The 15,114-nt window shown below is 47.0% G+C and overlaps 1 protein-coding gene across 1 annotated transcript in view; it reads right to left on the bottom strand.

The window, feature by feature from the left end:
- The window catches only part of LAMC1 (laminin subunit gamma 1), a 343,593-nt gene extending 328,990 nt beyond the window's left edge, over nucleotides 1-14,603 (bottom strand). Inside the window, exon 1 of the mRNA XM_086955666.1 lies at nucleotides 13,782-14,603. Within this exon, the coding sequence (XP_086811792.1) occupies nucleotides 13,782-14,151 (370 nt within the window). The 5' untranslated portion in view covers nucleotides 14,152-14,603. The remainder of the gene's footprint in view (nucleotides 1-13,781) is intronic.
- Between the last annotated feature and the right edge of the window lie 511 nt (nucleotides 14,604-15,114).

Raw genomic sequence — 15,114 nt, 5'->3', positions numbered from 1 at the left:
CTCTCATGTACCGGAGAACATAGAAACACATGTAACAAACACAAATATACATACACAAACGGTGGGATAAGGGACGCCATCATAGCATGCTATACAGATTTACCAGCAAGAGCTGGTAGATGCCTTTCCCAACCGGAGATAAGGCAAAAGCACTTGCACTCCACTATACTAATCAGCTGCTATCAACCATTGGTTGATTCATGGCCTGGTCATGGGAGCTGTAGAGCCCCATATTAAAGCAACATAACAGAGTCACTCACTCTTTCGCAACATACCAACATATACAAAACTTCTCAGGAGGCCTGTGCCATGGATCTTCTGTACAAGAAAAGCTGGCAGGTCTGCCAAAATGACAAACCAAGGAAAAGGTTGTCATTTGAACACTCCACCATGGAACCTTTGATCCCAACACCAATGAAGCAAACGCCCTCACAAGCGCATTGAAGTAATGGTATGTTTGTGGGTCTTCAATATGTCCTGACATGCACAGTGACCATGCCAGAGGACTCTTGTACAACACCATCAACCAAAGAAAAAGTGGCACACCACATATTGACCATTAAGACAAATTGGAAAGTGGAAGGAGTCTGCACAATATGGGTCGGGTCACAAGACACTGTTCTGGGAGCCAAATGCCATGAACACTGGGTGTTCTAGTGAAGTAGGGCTGAAAACAAAAGTGAATCGAACCGGATAAGTTAACAAGCCCTCTTCCTGAGGCAGCTGGCCACAAGGTTTTCATTATGTCCATCAAGGTAATCACCAAAAAAGCAATATCAATTTGGAGGCATAAATGGCCAACTAATCGAGTCAACTGTCAATCCACATGTAGGAAGAATATGAAAACAGAGAAGCATCAACAATGAGACCTCCTAGACCCTGCAACTATACCTATCGGAAGCAGATGAAAGTCCTGCGGCACCAACAACCAGTCACACCAGGTAAACCGAGCTTCTTATGTGCACGAAAGCAGGGGAAGTAGGGGTAACCAAGGCTGGGTATGCAATTATATTTAATGTTGCTATCCTTGATGGAAAAAAGGCAACTACTAGGTCCGATTGGCTTCCAGGGATATCTGTTTAACATTAAGTACACCAGGAAGAACTCAATTTCATGTTACCTGCCCACAGAAATCAGAAACAGGGGTGTGGAATGTAATAAAATATCTACTTGCCCATGGAGCAGGTTGCTTCACTAATCTACTTGTCCTGTAACAAAATCCAAATATCCCTTTTGTGCCATGTAATGCGGCAACAAACTATGGCAGCAATCTCATTATACAAGATCTCTGATATAGCCTCTCTGATTATGCCGGGCTCATACCATAGTAGGGCTTGAATACTGGCCATTCCCGTATGTTGCCACGTTTCCACAAATCTACATACTGGGGCTGATAGTAGTGGTAAGCAATAGTTCCAGGGTTGGAATGCCCCTCTGAGTCTGTGCAAACCTACTAACTTGCATGTTTTAAGGATTTTCACCAACTTTTCTCTAATCTTTTCCCATACTTAGAAAGATTGGAACTGAACTCCTGACCATGGCAGATGTGAAACTTCTTCCAGGGTTGGGAAAAAAGTGGTTGGAAGGAAAGTGAACGTGCAAACACTCAGATTCGCATAAGGAAATCTACAAATGCATATTTGCTCATGCTAAAATACAGTTCACAAATATTTTCTAGGAGTTATATTTCTTGGCCTACTTCTGTAATTTGTTGTGAATTCACGAAAGTTGTATGTATATCTCTACACTTAATACAAGGACATATACCATGGGTGCACTTTTTTGACTTTCTTTAATAATTGGGTCCCTAATTAGGCCTGGCGTTAACCATGGCCTTTTGCGTTTATTAAAATTCTCTCTCTCTCTATCAGCTGGCTTCACTGTGAGTGGCAGCATTCTGCTCTATCACAAGGAGCATATAGGCACACAAAGTAGGTAGGTTTAGTGCCAGGAACTACTGGGGCAATGTGTGCTTTTTGAGGTCAAAAACTATTTTTGCAAATGGTAAGGGCCCGGCAGCTCCCACACCAATTTGATTGTACAAATACCATGCCAAACCAAGTCAGACATTGACAAAACCAAAACGCTGACCATCAATTTCAGACCTGTTGGCTTTAACAAAGCATATTTATTTTTATGTTTCCCACACTCTTATTGAAGCTGATTACACTTCTTTTCCATTAAGAATATCTTTGGGGTATGCTAGCATTTTACTAAATGATGTTACAAATAAATGTTACTTCAAGTTTTACAGTAGTTAAGCCAAATGTTTTTTCCTACTAGCATTTTTTTATGAATATTTCATTTTGAAAGCAAAAACTCCCCAAGCCTGCTTTCAAGCCTCTGCAAATATTTGCATCTTATCTATCACATAGCATTCTGGGGGCATTATACATAGCCTCATATTGCTAAACTTTGAAATTGTGTGTGCACTTTTTACTAGAACCACTGTCAGTAGTACAGTCTGAGCTTACATTTACTTAGAGCGCTCACCCTAATAAAGGCTTTGCATTAAGGAACCATAAATACAAGTTTGCACAGCATTAACACATGGACACAAATATTACGTTAACTGCAGACACTGCTCTTCCCTGGTCCATAATGTGTTACTGTAAACTGGCAGCCAAGGAGTTTGTGCTGTGAGGGGGTTAGGCCTACTTGTCCCAAGGACAAAATACACATTAAAACTTGTTGCCCTTGACCCCAAACAATATGTTCTGGGAGTCTGGCTATAGTAATTCCACATCCCTGCAGACAAGAAAAAACGTTCACAAGCCTCTAGATTTTCACAGTAGATGGCTTATTTACAAACGTGTAGGTGGCGTAATGTTATCTTGATAGACAAGACAAGCAAAAAAAAAAAAACAATTCGCTATAGGGCTGCCAAAAGTCGCATCTTGAAATATTAAGTTGTACCGGAGAAGAGACTGGGATGCTAAACAAAGTAGATAAGCGGGAACTCATCCGGCAGTAAAGAGAAAGGTAAAAGGCTTCCTTTTGGCAGTGGGTTATATTACGACCTCGAGGGGAAGGTGTGAGGGAGCTAAAGGAAATGAGGTCACTGCATTCCAATCTAGGAAAAAAAAAACAGTGGAAACTTGAAGAATGCAGGTTTATTTCTTTTCGAAGCCTTCGATGTGGGAGCGGTCTAAAATTTAAAGGGGAATGACGGACTACAAATTGCAGGCAACTTCCTGCAAAACATTTTGGAAATAAGGACAAACTCTTTAGAAACAGAGTTAATGTAGGCAACATTTCTTCCGGTCTCTCTCCATCTATACAATAGCAACTGCCATTAAATACTCCTCAGTAGTCCAGTACATTTTCTTTAAGTCGTTAGTTCTCGTGGCAAGAGACATGAATGGGCATAGAGGATGTCTAATAAAGATTAACCATAAACCACAAAAAAAAATATATATATAAATGCACGAGTGGTAATCTTTCGGGGGAACATATCGGATGCATTTGTCCCATCTAAGTGAACAAGAAAGTTTCCCAAACAGCAAGTAACATTTGGGGCAGATGTTAAGTGGGGCAGAATTCTGAATCCCACAAATCTGTGCCCTGTTCACACATCAATCAATAAATCACGGGTGTGTACCCTGTGGGTCTCAAGGCGCTGAGGGGGGGCTGCTGATCTGCTTGGGGGTGGAGGTTCAGTGGAAGAGCCAGGTGTTGAGATCCTTCCTGAATTGAGTCAGGGACGGGGAATGCCTGCGGGGTAGGGTGTTCCAGGTCTTGGGGCGAGGTAGGAGAAGGATCTTCCTCCGGTTCGGATCTTATGAACCAATGGAACAGTGGCCAGGGCAAGTTGGGCAGAACAAAGTGTTCTGGCGGGTACGTGGAATGAGAGGCGTGGTTTCACAATGCTGGTCCTGCATCGTGGAGAACTGTGTATGCGTGTGTGAGAAGCTTGAAGGTGATTCTCTTGTGGACTGGGAGCCAGTGGAGTTGTTGGTGTTGAGTGATGTGGCTGCGGCAGGGGATGTCGAGTACCAGTCTGGCTGCAGTGTTTGGGAAGTTCTGTAGTTTTCTGAGCTGTTTAAGGGTGATGCAGATGTAGAGTGCGTTGACTTAGTACAGTCTGCTGGTGATGAGTGTGTGGGTGACAGTCATTCTGGATTCTGTGTGGATCCATCTGAATGTCTTTCGGAGCAGGCAGAACGTCTGTTAATGCAGCACAGCATGCGACAGCGGTGTTGCCGTAACTTCCCACAACACCCTGTCACATGCTGTACTGCATTAATCTGCAGATCCCAATTGGGAGAAACTACCCGTTTAATGGCTCAATCATGTTGGTTAATCCCAACTCCAGAGAATTCTTTCATCATCATGATAAACCCTAATTGGGGGACACTGCCCGCTCTATGCCATATTTCTACAGATTCTACCCAGTTGTAAAGAAATTGTAAATGATTACGAAAACCCTGATGAAGTCCTTTACAAGACGAAATGATTTGTCTGGGCTGAAGCGCGGACTATTGATGAACACATTAATACGTTCTCACTAGAAATGCGTAGCTCCCTTCTCTTATGAGGACTAAAAGAAGAAATTGATTGACTTAATTGTACATTAATCTGAATCTTTAGATTCAAATTGTGTAAAAACACTTTAAATGTTCCTTCTTCAGTAGAATTTTGTATATATGTTTAAGAGGTCCCCGGCAGTGGAACCACAAGGGGCTTAACACTATTATTGGATATATCCAACAAAAGCACTAGTGCAGTCGTTCTAGGGCCAACACGGTTTTGCTGTTTTGTGCTGAAAATTAATACCACTGTTCAAAATTTTGGGAGGTGGGGGATGCTTAGCTCTGAGTTTAACGACTCCGTATGAGGGAAGTGTGTGGTAATATTGTTATTACAGCCAATGCGGCTGGTGAAAGTCAGAATGGGGTTGTAAAAGGTCACTGTGCGCATTCAGTGTATTCAAGGGTGGTTTTAGAACACCCAGGACCCTGCCTTGGCAAATTCCACCTCCTTACAACTGAGGGCATTCTCTAACTCGTTTTTGCAACCGAAAAAGCCGCTTAAACAGTTGAGCACAGGCTGTGTGTGACATTTCCCAGCCTCGACACATTCGGATACGTTTAGCAGACAGAGGCAGTAAACTTCCTAGTAAAATGGTGAACTTTACTTTGTTCATCAAGTTTTACATTTCAGGCAACTTGCTGTGTAACATTTACGAGGTGGCATTTTCTGCAATTTCGGGACGGGGACGTTCGGCTAGAACGATAAACAAGACCCGCTGCGCAGGACTACATAAATGTTTGCCGGATCCGCGGGTCTAAAGCAAGCCTCGTTTTAGGAGCGCTCTTTCCGTCAGACCTGCCAGGAAAGAATGCGCCGGCTCTCTGGAAATAGCACCGGGCCTTGCCAAGGGCCTCGAAAGCTGGGAGCTCCTGCTGCAATTGTTCTGAATGGACAATTCTTTTTGCGCTGGGTTCCCAATTTAAACAATCGGTCAACGTACAATGTATGCAGGCTGCATGCACCTTTCTAGCTTTCTGCACAAGGTGCCAACCTATCCCTTAGCGAAATCCCGTCAGGTGTTCCGGCTGGCACGATTTCCCGGCAGGAGATTGCCCGGCGGCGCTTGGCTTTGTCTCCAGCTGTAACTGAAGTAAGGATGCCAGAGACGGGCCAGGTGGTGCATGGATTGTGGCCCTCAAGGAAACATTCACTGTCAAGTGTGTCTGTTCACTTAGACGTGTAGTAGAGGCGCTGATTTACAACATGCCTAAGCAGAGGTCACGTCCATGTTGAAAATCCCTACTCCACACATCACAAACACCCAAAGACAGCAGAGAGGTTGGCACAGGTATCACGCCACAGCGATAAACATACCACATCACAGCTGGTAACACTAAGGAGCTAACATTCGCGAGGGACTATTTCAAACAAGCACTACATACCAAAGCGGTCAAAAATATTAAAGGTAAACTGGCCACCATGACAGAAACGGATTATTGACTAATAGGCAGAGCTCGAAGGCAGATCCTGGAATTTGCATAAAAGGCAGCCAAGATGAAGACTACTGCCTGACTAAATGGATATCCGAGTGGGCTACGGCATCAGTCGCGTGCTCCACTGTTGCCTACTAGGGCACACGAAACTTACCCACTCGAAAAAACTAAAATGGCTCTTTAACAAAGGGAGTGGGCTGGGGGTAGGTAATGTACTATACCATCGTGCGCAAAGTGTTCAGATGCTCGTCGTGGAAGAAGTGTTAACTCCCGCGCAGCCAGCATACCTTAATTAACTCATTTAGATTAGACGGTCAGGCCCTGAAACCAGCAAGTACATTCTTGACCGGAGGGCAGGAAGGCCCGAGCAAAGCGCCCCTGCAAGTGGACCGCCTGCACCCAGACACCACTGCCTTTGTCTCCAGGCCACGGATTAAACACTGCCCGGGCTTTGTGGCCTTAATTAAGTTCGGACGTCACAGAGCTGCGATTTAGTCCACCCCGAAGGGCCCCAGCCCCCGATAGTGCATTAACAATCCTGCTACACATGGAGCGGCGACGTCAAACCCCCTCCCAAACAAAAGTGTCTTTCTGCACGTCTCGCGGCTTCCAGCCTGCCCTTTCTCTCCCCGACCATTCTCGGCGTTCCCAGGAAGTGAGCACAGTTTTACCCGGAATGAAGCAGTCAAGGGGAAGGAGGCCGCTGCCGCGCCCTAAGAAGGCATCTGAAGACCCGGCGCAGGCCGGGCAGGAGGACGGAAGTAATTCTTCTGTGCACTGGGCAGAAGCAGCAAGCAATAGAGCTTTGACACCCGAAACTTACGAAGCACTATAGGGTCCAGGGGCCGAGGCATCTTCAAAGGAAGGCGTCACGCCTCAAAGGCACTCACCGGCCCCTCTGGCCTGCCTGCTATCAGGCTGACCATCGCCAGTTCAGTCCGACCCCTGACAAGACCTTATCGGACCACTCGCTCCTGCTGGTTGATGGGACAGAGAACACATCTACGGACAAGACGCTCTGTATGCTCTTCCCACCCTCACTCCAAGCAGTGATGAATCTGGAGGCTGTTTATTCTGAACCACGCATGAACCCCAGATAACGCATGCTCTGATGGGCACTTCTGATTCCCACAGCAGAACTGGTACCGCCCTTGTAATCCGCGAGTTCATTGCACACCCCGCTTGTAGCCTTCTAGACATCACCCGCGCTTCCAAATGTGACAGACGCACTCTTGACACTTCACCAAAATGTTTGCAAGAGCGATGGTGTAAAGTGAATATCACACTAGTACTGTACTTCTAGAAGATTATTCGGCCGAATTCCAGGTTTTACCACCAGAAATACCACGAAAGGTTTCTGTAAACCTTTTTTATCAAACAGTATTCCAATGTCCACAATGTTTTGTTCTTGCAAATTCCTCGAGGTATTGCTTGCAGGAAACTGCAATATGCAAAAACGAAGGTGAAAGCACCACCTGCGTGAAAGCCGCGATTCCACACCCGAAGCAAATACAGTGAGACTTGAAAGAAGGTTACAGCAGCTCTGGAATGAGGCAGAGTGCAGTGATGACATCACTTCCTCGACAATACAGATTTTCTGCAGTGCCTGTAAATAATGACAAACAGGATGTGCACTGCGATAGCACAAACATGTGATATATGGAAGACATTAATTAGTCTCAGCAACTCTATTTACTCTGAGGCATTCCATGATTTTAGGGTCTCAGCTACAGGCAGCTTTGCTTTCGCTCGAAGGCCTCCTGTGCGCTTTCCAATGTATATGGGCTCTTATTAGAAGTGGTAAGGTTAATGTCGATAATACGACAAATGCTGATACCATACAACGCAATTATGAGTTTTAGTATAAATACAGGCAGGTCAAAGCTGCAACTACTTGTCAGGGGAAAACACTTGGTATTTAGAAGATCATGCAGCTTTTTGTGCAGAAAGTATCAAAATCCACATTATTGAACAGAACACTAGTAAATGGGTGCCATTTATTACACTTGATAAACTCATCACACCAAATACCTGGCCACTCGTAATGATGGCAACAGAATGGGCTTTGAGTCAGCCCTTGCTCATGACTGGATCACTTTCTTGACCATCTATGCACTTCCCTTTCTTATACCAAGCAGTGCTTAATTTGAGCCCCTGGTTTCCGGCGATTGGCGCGGGCACTTCACTGCTATCACCGGCACTTATGACAGTCTGCCATGGTGGCGCTGCTTGTTTCATTTGGAGATGAACATAACAGTTTTTATTAATTAAATATACGTTAAAATAACATACCTGCCACCCAAGCCATTCTCAGAGCTTTGGGGAGTCTGAATAATCTGAAGTGTCACTCTTGTAGGCGAATGATGGTTAGTCTGTGTTTTTGTACCGTCATCAGCAGTACTGTCTGGGGCAATGGGTGGTGCAAGCTCCAGTGGCCTCTTGATGAGGGCCCTGGGCACTTATTTTTTTTTAACAAATGAAGCCCCATTTTCATGGATTTCCTCACTATTCTTGTTTATGTCGCACCTCTGGAAAACTGCTGCTTTCTGACTGAATACGTTCATCCTTCTTATGTTGACTATGGAAACTATTTGTTTCAGTACTTATAGGAGACCATCACTTTCCTCCAAGAGCACAGTTGGGGACTTCCATTGCCCCTGGTTTGTTCAATTCCTGTTGTGAGCACCTGGCCCAGCCATACAGGCGGGAAAAGTGTTAATTGCGACACGTGGGGTAAATGCTGGGTGGTAGGAAGTTTGTCCCTGAAATGCAAGGAAAATGTGTGACTAGGCAAGGTTTCAGGTTTACAAGGAATAACTGGTTAGAAAGAATTGCTAGCTCCATGCAAGCCACACCACTCTGAATTCCCCAGTGTGTCTAGTTTGGAAAAATACCTAGATTTGGTAACTTTCTCTAGGTGGCAGCCAGTCGGGATCCAAATCTGCAGCTACCCATATTTTTGATGTTTCCAAATTGCGTTGTGTGGTCTTGTGTTGCAGGCTCTGAGCTAAGCCACATAAAAGGGGTAGCGTATTTATTGGGAGGAACTTTAAGTCACAGTCATGTGAGGAAAAGTAGTGATTTTAGGCAAAGTTTAAGGTTTACAGGGCACGGAGGGTCGGACAACATGAGAGACACACACAGCACACCATCATGGACCCCCCCATGTCTAGATTTCAGAAGAGTGGGTTTGGTAGGTTTGCCAAGTGGAAGCCAAGCCGCAGCCCCATCAGTGCAGCAATTCAGCATGGCAAGCTGGACGATACTGGGATTTCATACCACTCTGCTGGCCCATTTGTAAAAACAACACCCCCCAAAAAAAGTCAAAATGTACTCTTGCCTGCCTAAAGATGCTTTAGTCCCAGGTGAGCAGAAATATTGTTGAGGCTCTGGGGGTGGGTCCAGATATCAGGGTGGAATAGAAGCCATTATTTTACAACATATTCCTGGCAGCCAGTGGTACAGACACACACAGAGACACACACACCTGAAGAAGCAAATTCGGACAACCCTCCCCTCGGTAGGGCAAGAGCCCTTTTACTTTATTCAAATGTACAATCTCTGGTGTTCAGTTTGCCTTCTACCACTCCAGGGGCAAATTATGGAAAACCTTACAATTCAGGACAAATCTATTTGCTTCCGGAGATGGGTGCAGGAATACTGTAATGCCCTATCCGAGGTGGGGTATGATGACCTGGTACCACTGTGGGCCACCCAATCTTTGTTTCTTTTGGAACCTTTTAGAAATTGTGGGGGCTAGTGTGCTTTCTGCAACCCCTTACCCTGTGCAAAGGCACTCCCTGTCCCCTCAAGGTGGTACAATTACTAGTTTGCCCCAGGTGGGGTCATGGCCCTACGCTAGGATGGGCGGCTCCATCCCTTTGTTTTTGATAAATTCCTGGCATTTAGTAGGCTTTCTACTGCACTGTGAGCTGCCCAGCCTTCTCTGGTTTCTAACTTTCCCTGATGACCAGTGAGCTTCATTGGGGGTAACCACCCCCATTCACCCTTGGGGGGTGGTGGGGGGGGGGGGGGGGACAGAAAACTGAAAATGTTAAGGGGGGGGCAGAAAACTGAAAATATTAGGTGAGGCGGGGGAGCCCAAAGGGTAGCTCCCTCTACAAAAAAATCCCATGTCTAGTGGAAGCACAAGGCAATCACATCCCACTGATGATTCATTTGGAGAACCCCCCCCCCCCCCCCCCCAAAGAGCAGGTGTGTCAAACTCCAATCCACGGGTGATTTACAGGGGGCAGGAGGGACACAGGAGCAATACTCACCAGCTGTTGCGCTAGTGCCAGGTCTGTAACTCCACAGCACCCAGATGTGAGCGCCATGAACGTGGACCTCATTGCATCCATAGCACCAGAAGGGTTACAAGAATTTAAAAAAAAACTCCGAGATGGCTGCCTGCCACCAGCACAAACATGCCTGCAACATTGCAGAAGATAGCTCTACATGTCAACTAGCATAAAATTGAAAGTAGCGCATCTTCAGAGTTCAGCAATGCAAATACAACGGCGCTCAAAGTGGCCTTCATGATGAACAGATGCACAAATGTCTTGTCCCATATTTCTACATGGCAGGAGACCAACAGAAGTGCCTACATTACACTAGCTGAGCGCTATCCTAGCGTACTACAGCATATCCTTGTGATAAATCTGGTAAAATCCCTACGCTCTCTCTATGACCTGTATGTTATGTTATGTTATTTTTTGTCTTGTATAGCGCACGGCTACTCATAAGAGTGTCCCGGCGCTTTATTGCAGACCTGTATCACAACACAACAGAGAAAAAAAAAGGCAAACAAGAAGAAAGATCCCTAGCTAGTAATGGAACCTTATCACTACATAGTAAAAAGCCACGTTTTGAGGCCCTTCCTAAACGCCAGTAGATTTGTACCAGCACGACTCACTAATTGAGCAGGTGGACAAAAGTAGTTGGAAGACTAATGTGTGATCCGACTAAAAAAGAAAAAAAGTGCAACACTTATTAATACCAACAAAGTGCTGTACAGAAAAAAAATTGCCGCAGGAGCATCTCAAACATAAGGCATCACACTACTGCTTGAACGTGTATATATGAATCCAGGCTGAAGAGGTGGATCCCTATAACTGCAACACTCACAGCAGCTTTGTTAATTTGTTTCCACGTTTCCAGCTTTTGACAAGAAAATGTCCCTCAAAAACCACACAGAAAGTAACAAAGTACTTCCGACCTCTTAACACCAAGCTGAAAATTCCAATCGATTCTAGTACCGCTCAAAGACGGCGATAGCAGTACCGCAACACAACCCTTATAGGGCAGCCAGCATAGACATCACATAGGAACAGCAGCTGCCAGCAATCGTTTGCCATTTGGTACATCCGCTTTCAAGGTCCATGACAACAGCAGCAAGGCACTGACTGAACCCAGAGCCCAGTGGTCTTTCTGGATTGCATACTGCGTTGCTGTTCTGCCATTCAGCAGTTAATATAATGTCGTTGCGGGGCTATGAAGTCTGACGGCTTTGGGGTTGTCCCTTCAGCTACCCCCGGCATTTAGGTGAAGCAACCTCTTTGGAAGGCAGCTAATTAAACTCAGTATCTGACGTATGGCAGCTCCGGGCAGGACAAATTATTACAAGTGCAGAACCAACCACAGTCTGAACCTTGATAGCACATAAAACATTACAAGTACAGCAGGTTAGCATGACGCACCCACGACTGCAGGAGTTGCTGGGCAGTCAACAGATTGAGAAGGGTGTATCAGAAATGACTGGTCATAATGAGCTCTTAAATGAATGAAGGTTGAGGGCAACTCTTAAAAGTCGGCTGCAGCTACACAGTCCATAGGCAAGGGACATCGAAAACATGCAATTGCATGGCCGTTTTTTAAAGGTAAGCATGAATCTGCTTCAAACTCTCCAACTAGTGCAATATTAGCAAAAATTACCAAAAAAAATTACCCCGGCTGCTTAAAAAATTAAACAGGTTGTGCGTGGGGTACACAAAGCAGCACCTGCCAATTTAGCGGGTGATCTTTCAGACGGATATACTCAAATAGGTAAAATTTTTGCCCAGAGACTACAACGACCACCAACACCCCGATGAAAAAATGGGAGGGTTGAATTTGTGTCGGCAGCTGCAAACAAATACAAAAACACCTGAGAGGATTGTTCTTGTGACACTGCAATTCATTTCAAGTTTATATCACGGGCATAGTTCTCAAAACAGCAGTGCTGCTAAAGAAACTCAACTTATTGCATATTTTTATGGTCTGGAGTGTTAAAATCAAAATTCCCGTCAATAAAAACGTGCATAATATGAAATAGGCACGTCTGTTCTGCTAGACGGGTTCTTAGTGGAAATAGATGCCCCCAGGGGCCTAAAACGTGTAACACAAGGTAAAGTGAGAGACTTAAAGGATATTGAACATAGCTGGAAGGTACAGAATAAATAAAGAGCGTTTATTATTACAAGTGTTTACAATTTGGTTTATGTATTTTGCTGAGCACAACCCCGAATTCACCACACAGCAATATTAATACAAAGGCAGAGTTTAAGGCAGGCTGAATGGCTAGATTTATTACTCTCTGAATCCACCAACAGTGCTTTATTCGAGGTGTATTTAAGCATGCAGTAAGCACTTTCGCAATCCACATTCCTTATGACTGGGGCTAGAACTAAGGTCACCTTGGGTTCGGGAATGAATACGTCCCTCCCCCCACCCCCTCATTTTAAGGACCTGGGAACTTATGCCTCTCCAGACTGTATTTTTAAGTGACAGGAGACTGTGTAAAATATAAGATTGTGTTGGTTGGCGAGTCCTTGTCCCGTAACTAGGGCTGCAGTATAAGGAAGTTTACAAGAGACATCTGCTCTCCGAGAGGGAGGCTTGCTACACGGCCCTGTTAGGATGTTAGATCCTCGGTGCGGAGTTGGGGTGACGTTCCCCTGGCATTGATGTCCGAGGTTGTATTTTGAGTTTACTTGGTAGATCTCTCAAGTGCTGCGTATGGATGATACTACCCGAATACAGAGTTGGGGTGAGTGTGTGTGTGTGGTGGGGGGGGGGGGGGGGGGGGCGATTAACATCTTTCAGGCTGATGTTCGCCCACAGATCCTCTGTACGAAGATATTGGATGTTTTAGTTGTGTCGTTCTTTGGTACTTGCCGAGATGCGACGTTAGTGTGATGCTCCGGTATTACTGCTCCCCGAGACTGTCGAGTTGTGTTGAGATTAGTTGGTAGGTACTCATTCAGGTGCATTGGGATGATTATGCTCCCTGGCCTCTGCACCCGGGTGAATGTCTCTGGACTCACCCGGGTGCAACGTCAAGCAGATGTTGCCCTGGAACTGAGCCCAGTGGTTTAATATTTTTATGTGCTACCCACCCAGGGAGGGGGCTAGTGTGATGCCTCACTGTTACCCCCCCCCCCCCCCAAGGGTGTCTGGGTGGGTTAAGGTTAGTTGGTAGGTTATCGGGTACAAACAAGATAATGAGGGTGCTTTCCCAGTACTCAAACAGGTGCAATGTCAGGGTGATGCTCCCCGAATGGAGTTCTGAGCTTTGGAGTATGCTTGTGATGTAAGAGGGGTTGGGGGTGTTAAGATGTCTCTGCACTCGCACAGCTGCAGTGTCAGGGTGATGCTCCCCGAATGGAGTTCTGAGCTTTGGAGTATGCTTATGATGTAAGAGGGGTTGGGGGTGTTAAGATGTCTCTGTACTCGCACAGCTGCAGTGTCAGGGTGATGCTCCCCGAATGGAGTTCTGAGCTTTGGAGTATGTTTGTGGGTAACGGGGGTTGGGGGTGTTAAGATGTCTGTACTCACCCAGATGCAGCGTCAGGTTGATGCTCGAGGGGTACTGCACTCCTGCCAGCATGCTCTGGCTCTGCCACCAGGTGGTGTCCTGGGGGTTGTTGTAGTCGGTCAGATAGTCAGCACTGTGCCTCAGGGCCGGGGAGCGCGAGTCACACGTGTGGCAGCTCTTGGTGACGCCGGTGACCCCCGTCTGCACGCAGTACTCCTCCGGCGGGGAGCCGCACGTGTTGGTGGCCTCCACCGTCACATTAAAGGCGGCGTTAACGAACTCCGGCATGCAGCGCTGCGGCAGTCCCTCCTCTGCCGTGCATTCGTCCATGGCTGCGCGCCCCCGGGCGCAAAGCAGCCCGAGGCAGAGCAGCAGCAACGGGTGCCACATTCTGCGCCCTCCGGGGCTCCCCACAGCCAGCGGCGGTGGCGCACGCTCCCCCTGCGCCTGGTACTGCAGAGCTCGCGCCCCACGGAACTGCAGGTGATGGGCTCGCGCGCCACCTGAGTTCTGAAAGTTCTTGGGCGGTGCAGCCTGGCGCTGGCTCCCCCGGGCTCGCGCTCCGCTGGCTGCAGGGCGGTGGTCGGGGCTCGCGCTCCGCCGTCTCCAGCTGGTGAGTGAGTTCACGCTCTTGTCGCCGCTTGTCCTGGGGGGTGCACTTCTCGCGTCCCCCTCTTTGCGGTCCGGAGTCCTGGGCTGGCGCTACCCCCACTTGTTGTATTGTACCGGGGCACTCGCGATCCCTACTTTGGAGGCGGCGGCTCGGTTCCAGTGGAGCAGCCCCAAACTTTTCTCAGCTGAGTCCCACAGACGCTTTGCGTCGGGCTGCTCTCTGTGCGAAGAGGGATGGGCCGGGGGACCAGCGGTGCACTCTGGGATCGAAAGCGAGGGCCATGCGCTCGACAATCTTCGGCTTCTTCCGTCTCCCCCTCCCCTTCCCACATTCCAGCCGTGTGGAATGGCTGGTAGACTACGCAGCAGCAGTGTTGCCGTGTGACGACAGAAGTTCCATGCTGACCTTACTCCCAGACCTACTCACTAGCCTCAACCACATGATACCACCCAATTGCCTCATTTGCAACTCACAACCCTACCAACGTCGCATCACCCACTATTTCCTCTCCCCAATTCCCACCTCGCCCGTTTGCCCTTGCAGCGCACAACGTCCGCTGCCCAAGTACTTAATTTGAGCCAATAGTTGTTGGCGGGGTCCGCTGGCCCTCTATTTTTTGGAGCCCAACAGGGCTTTAAATGGGCAGGTACTTACTGTCCGGTACTCAGTATCTGCACACCTTTATTTAGAGATGGAAAGTACCTGCACTTCTCAGCACTGTTCCAATACATTTACTGGGA

The sequence above is a fragment of the Lissotriton vulgaris genome, chromosome 1_1 (genome assembly GCF_964263255.1).
Source record: "Lissotriton vulgaris chromosome 1_1, aLisVul1.2, whole genome shotgun sequence".
In the NCBI taxonomy this organism is placed as follows: Eukaryota; Metazoa; Chordata; class Amphibia; order Caudata; family Salamandridae; genus Lissotriton; species Lissotriton vulgaris.
This window is presented reverse-complemented; position numbering and strand designations above follow the sequence as displayed.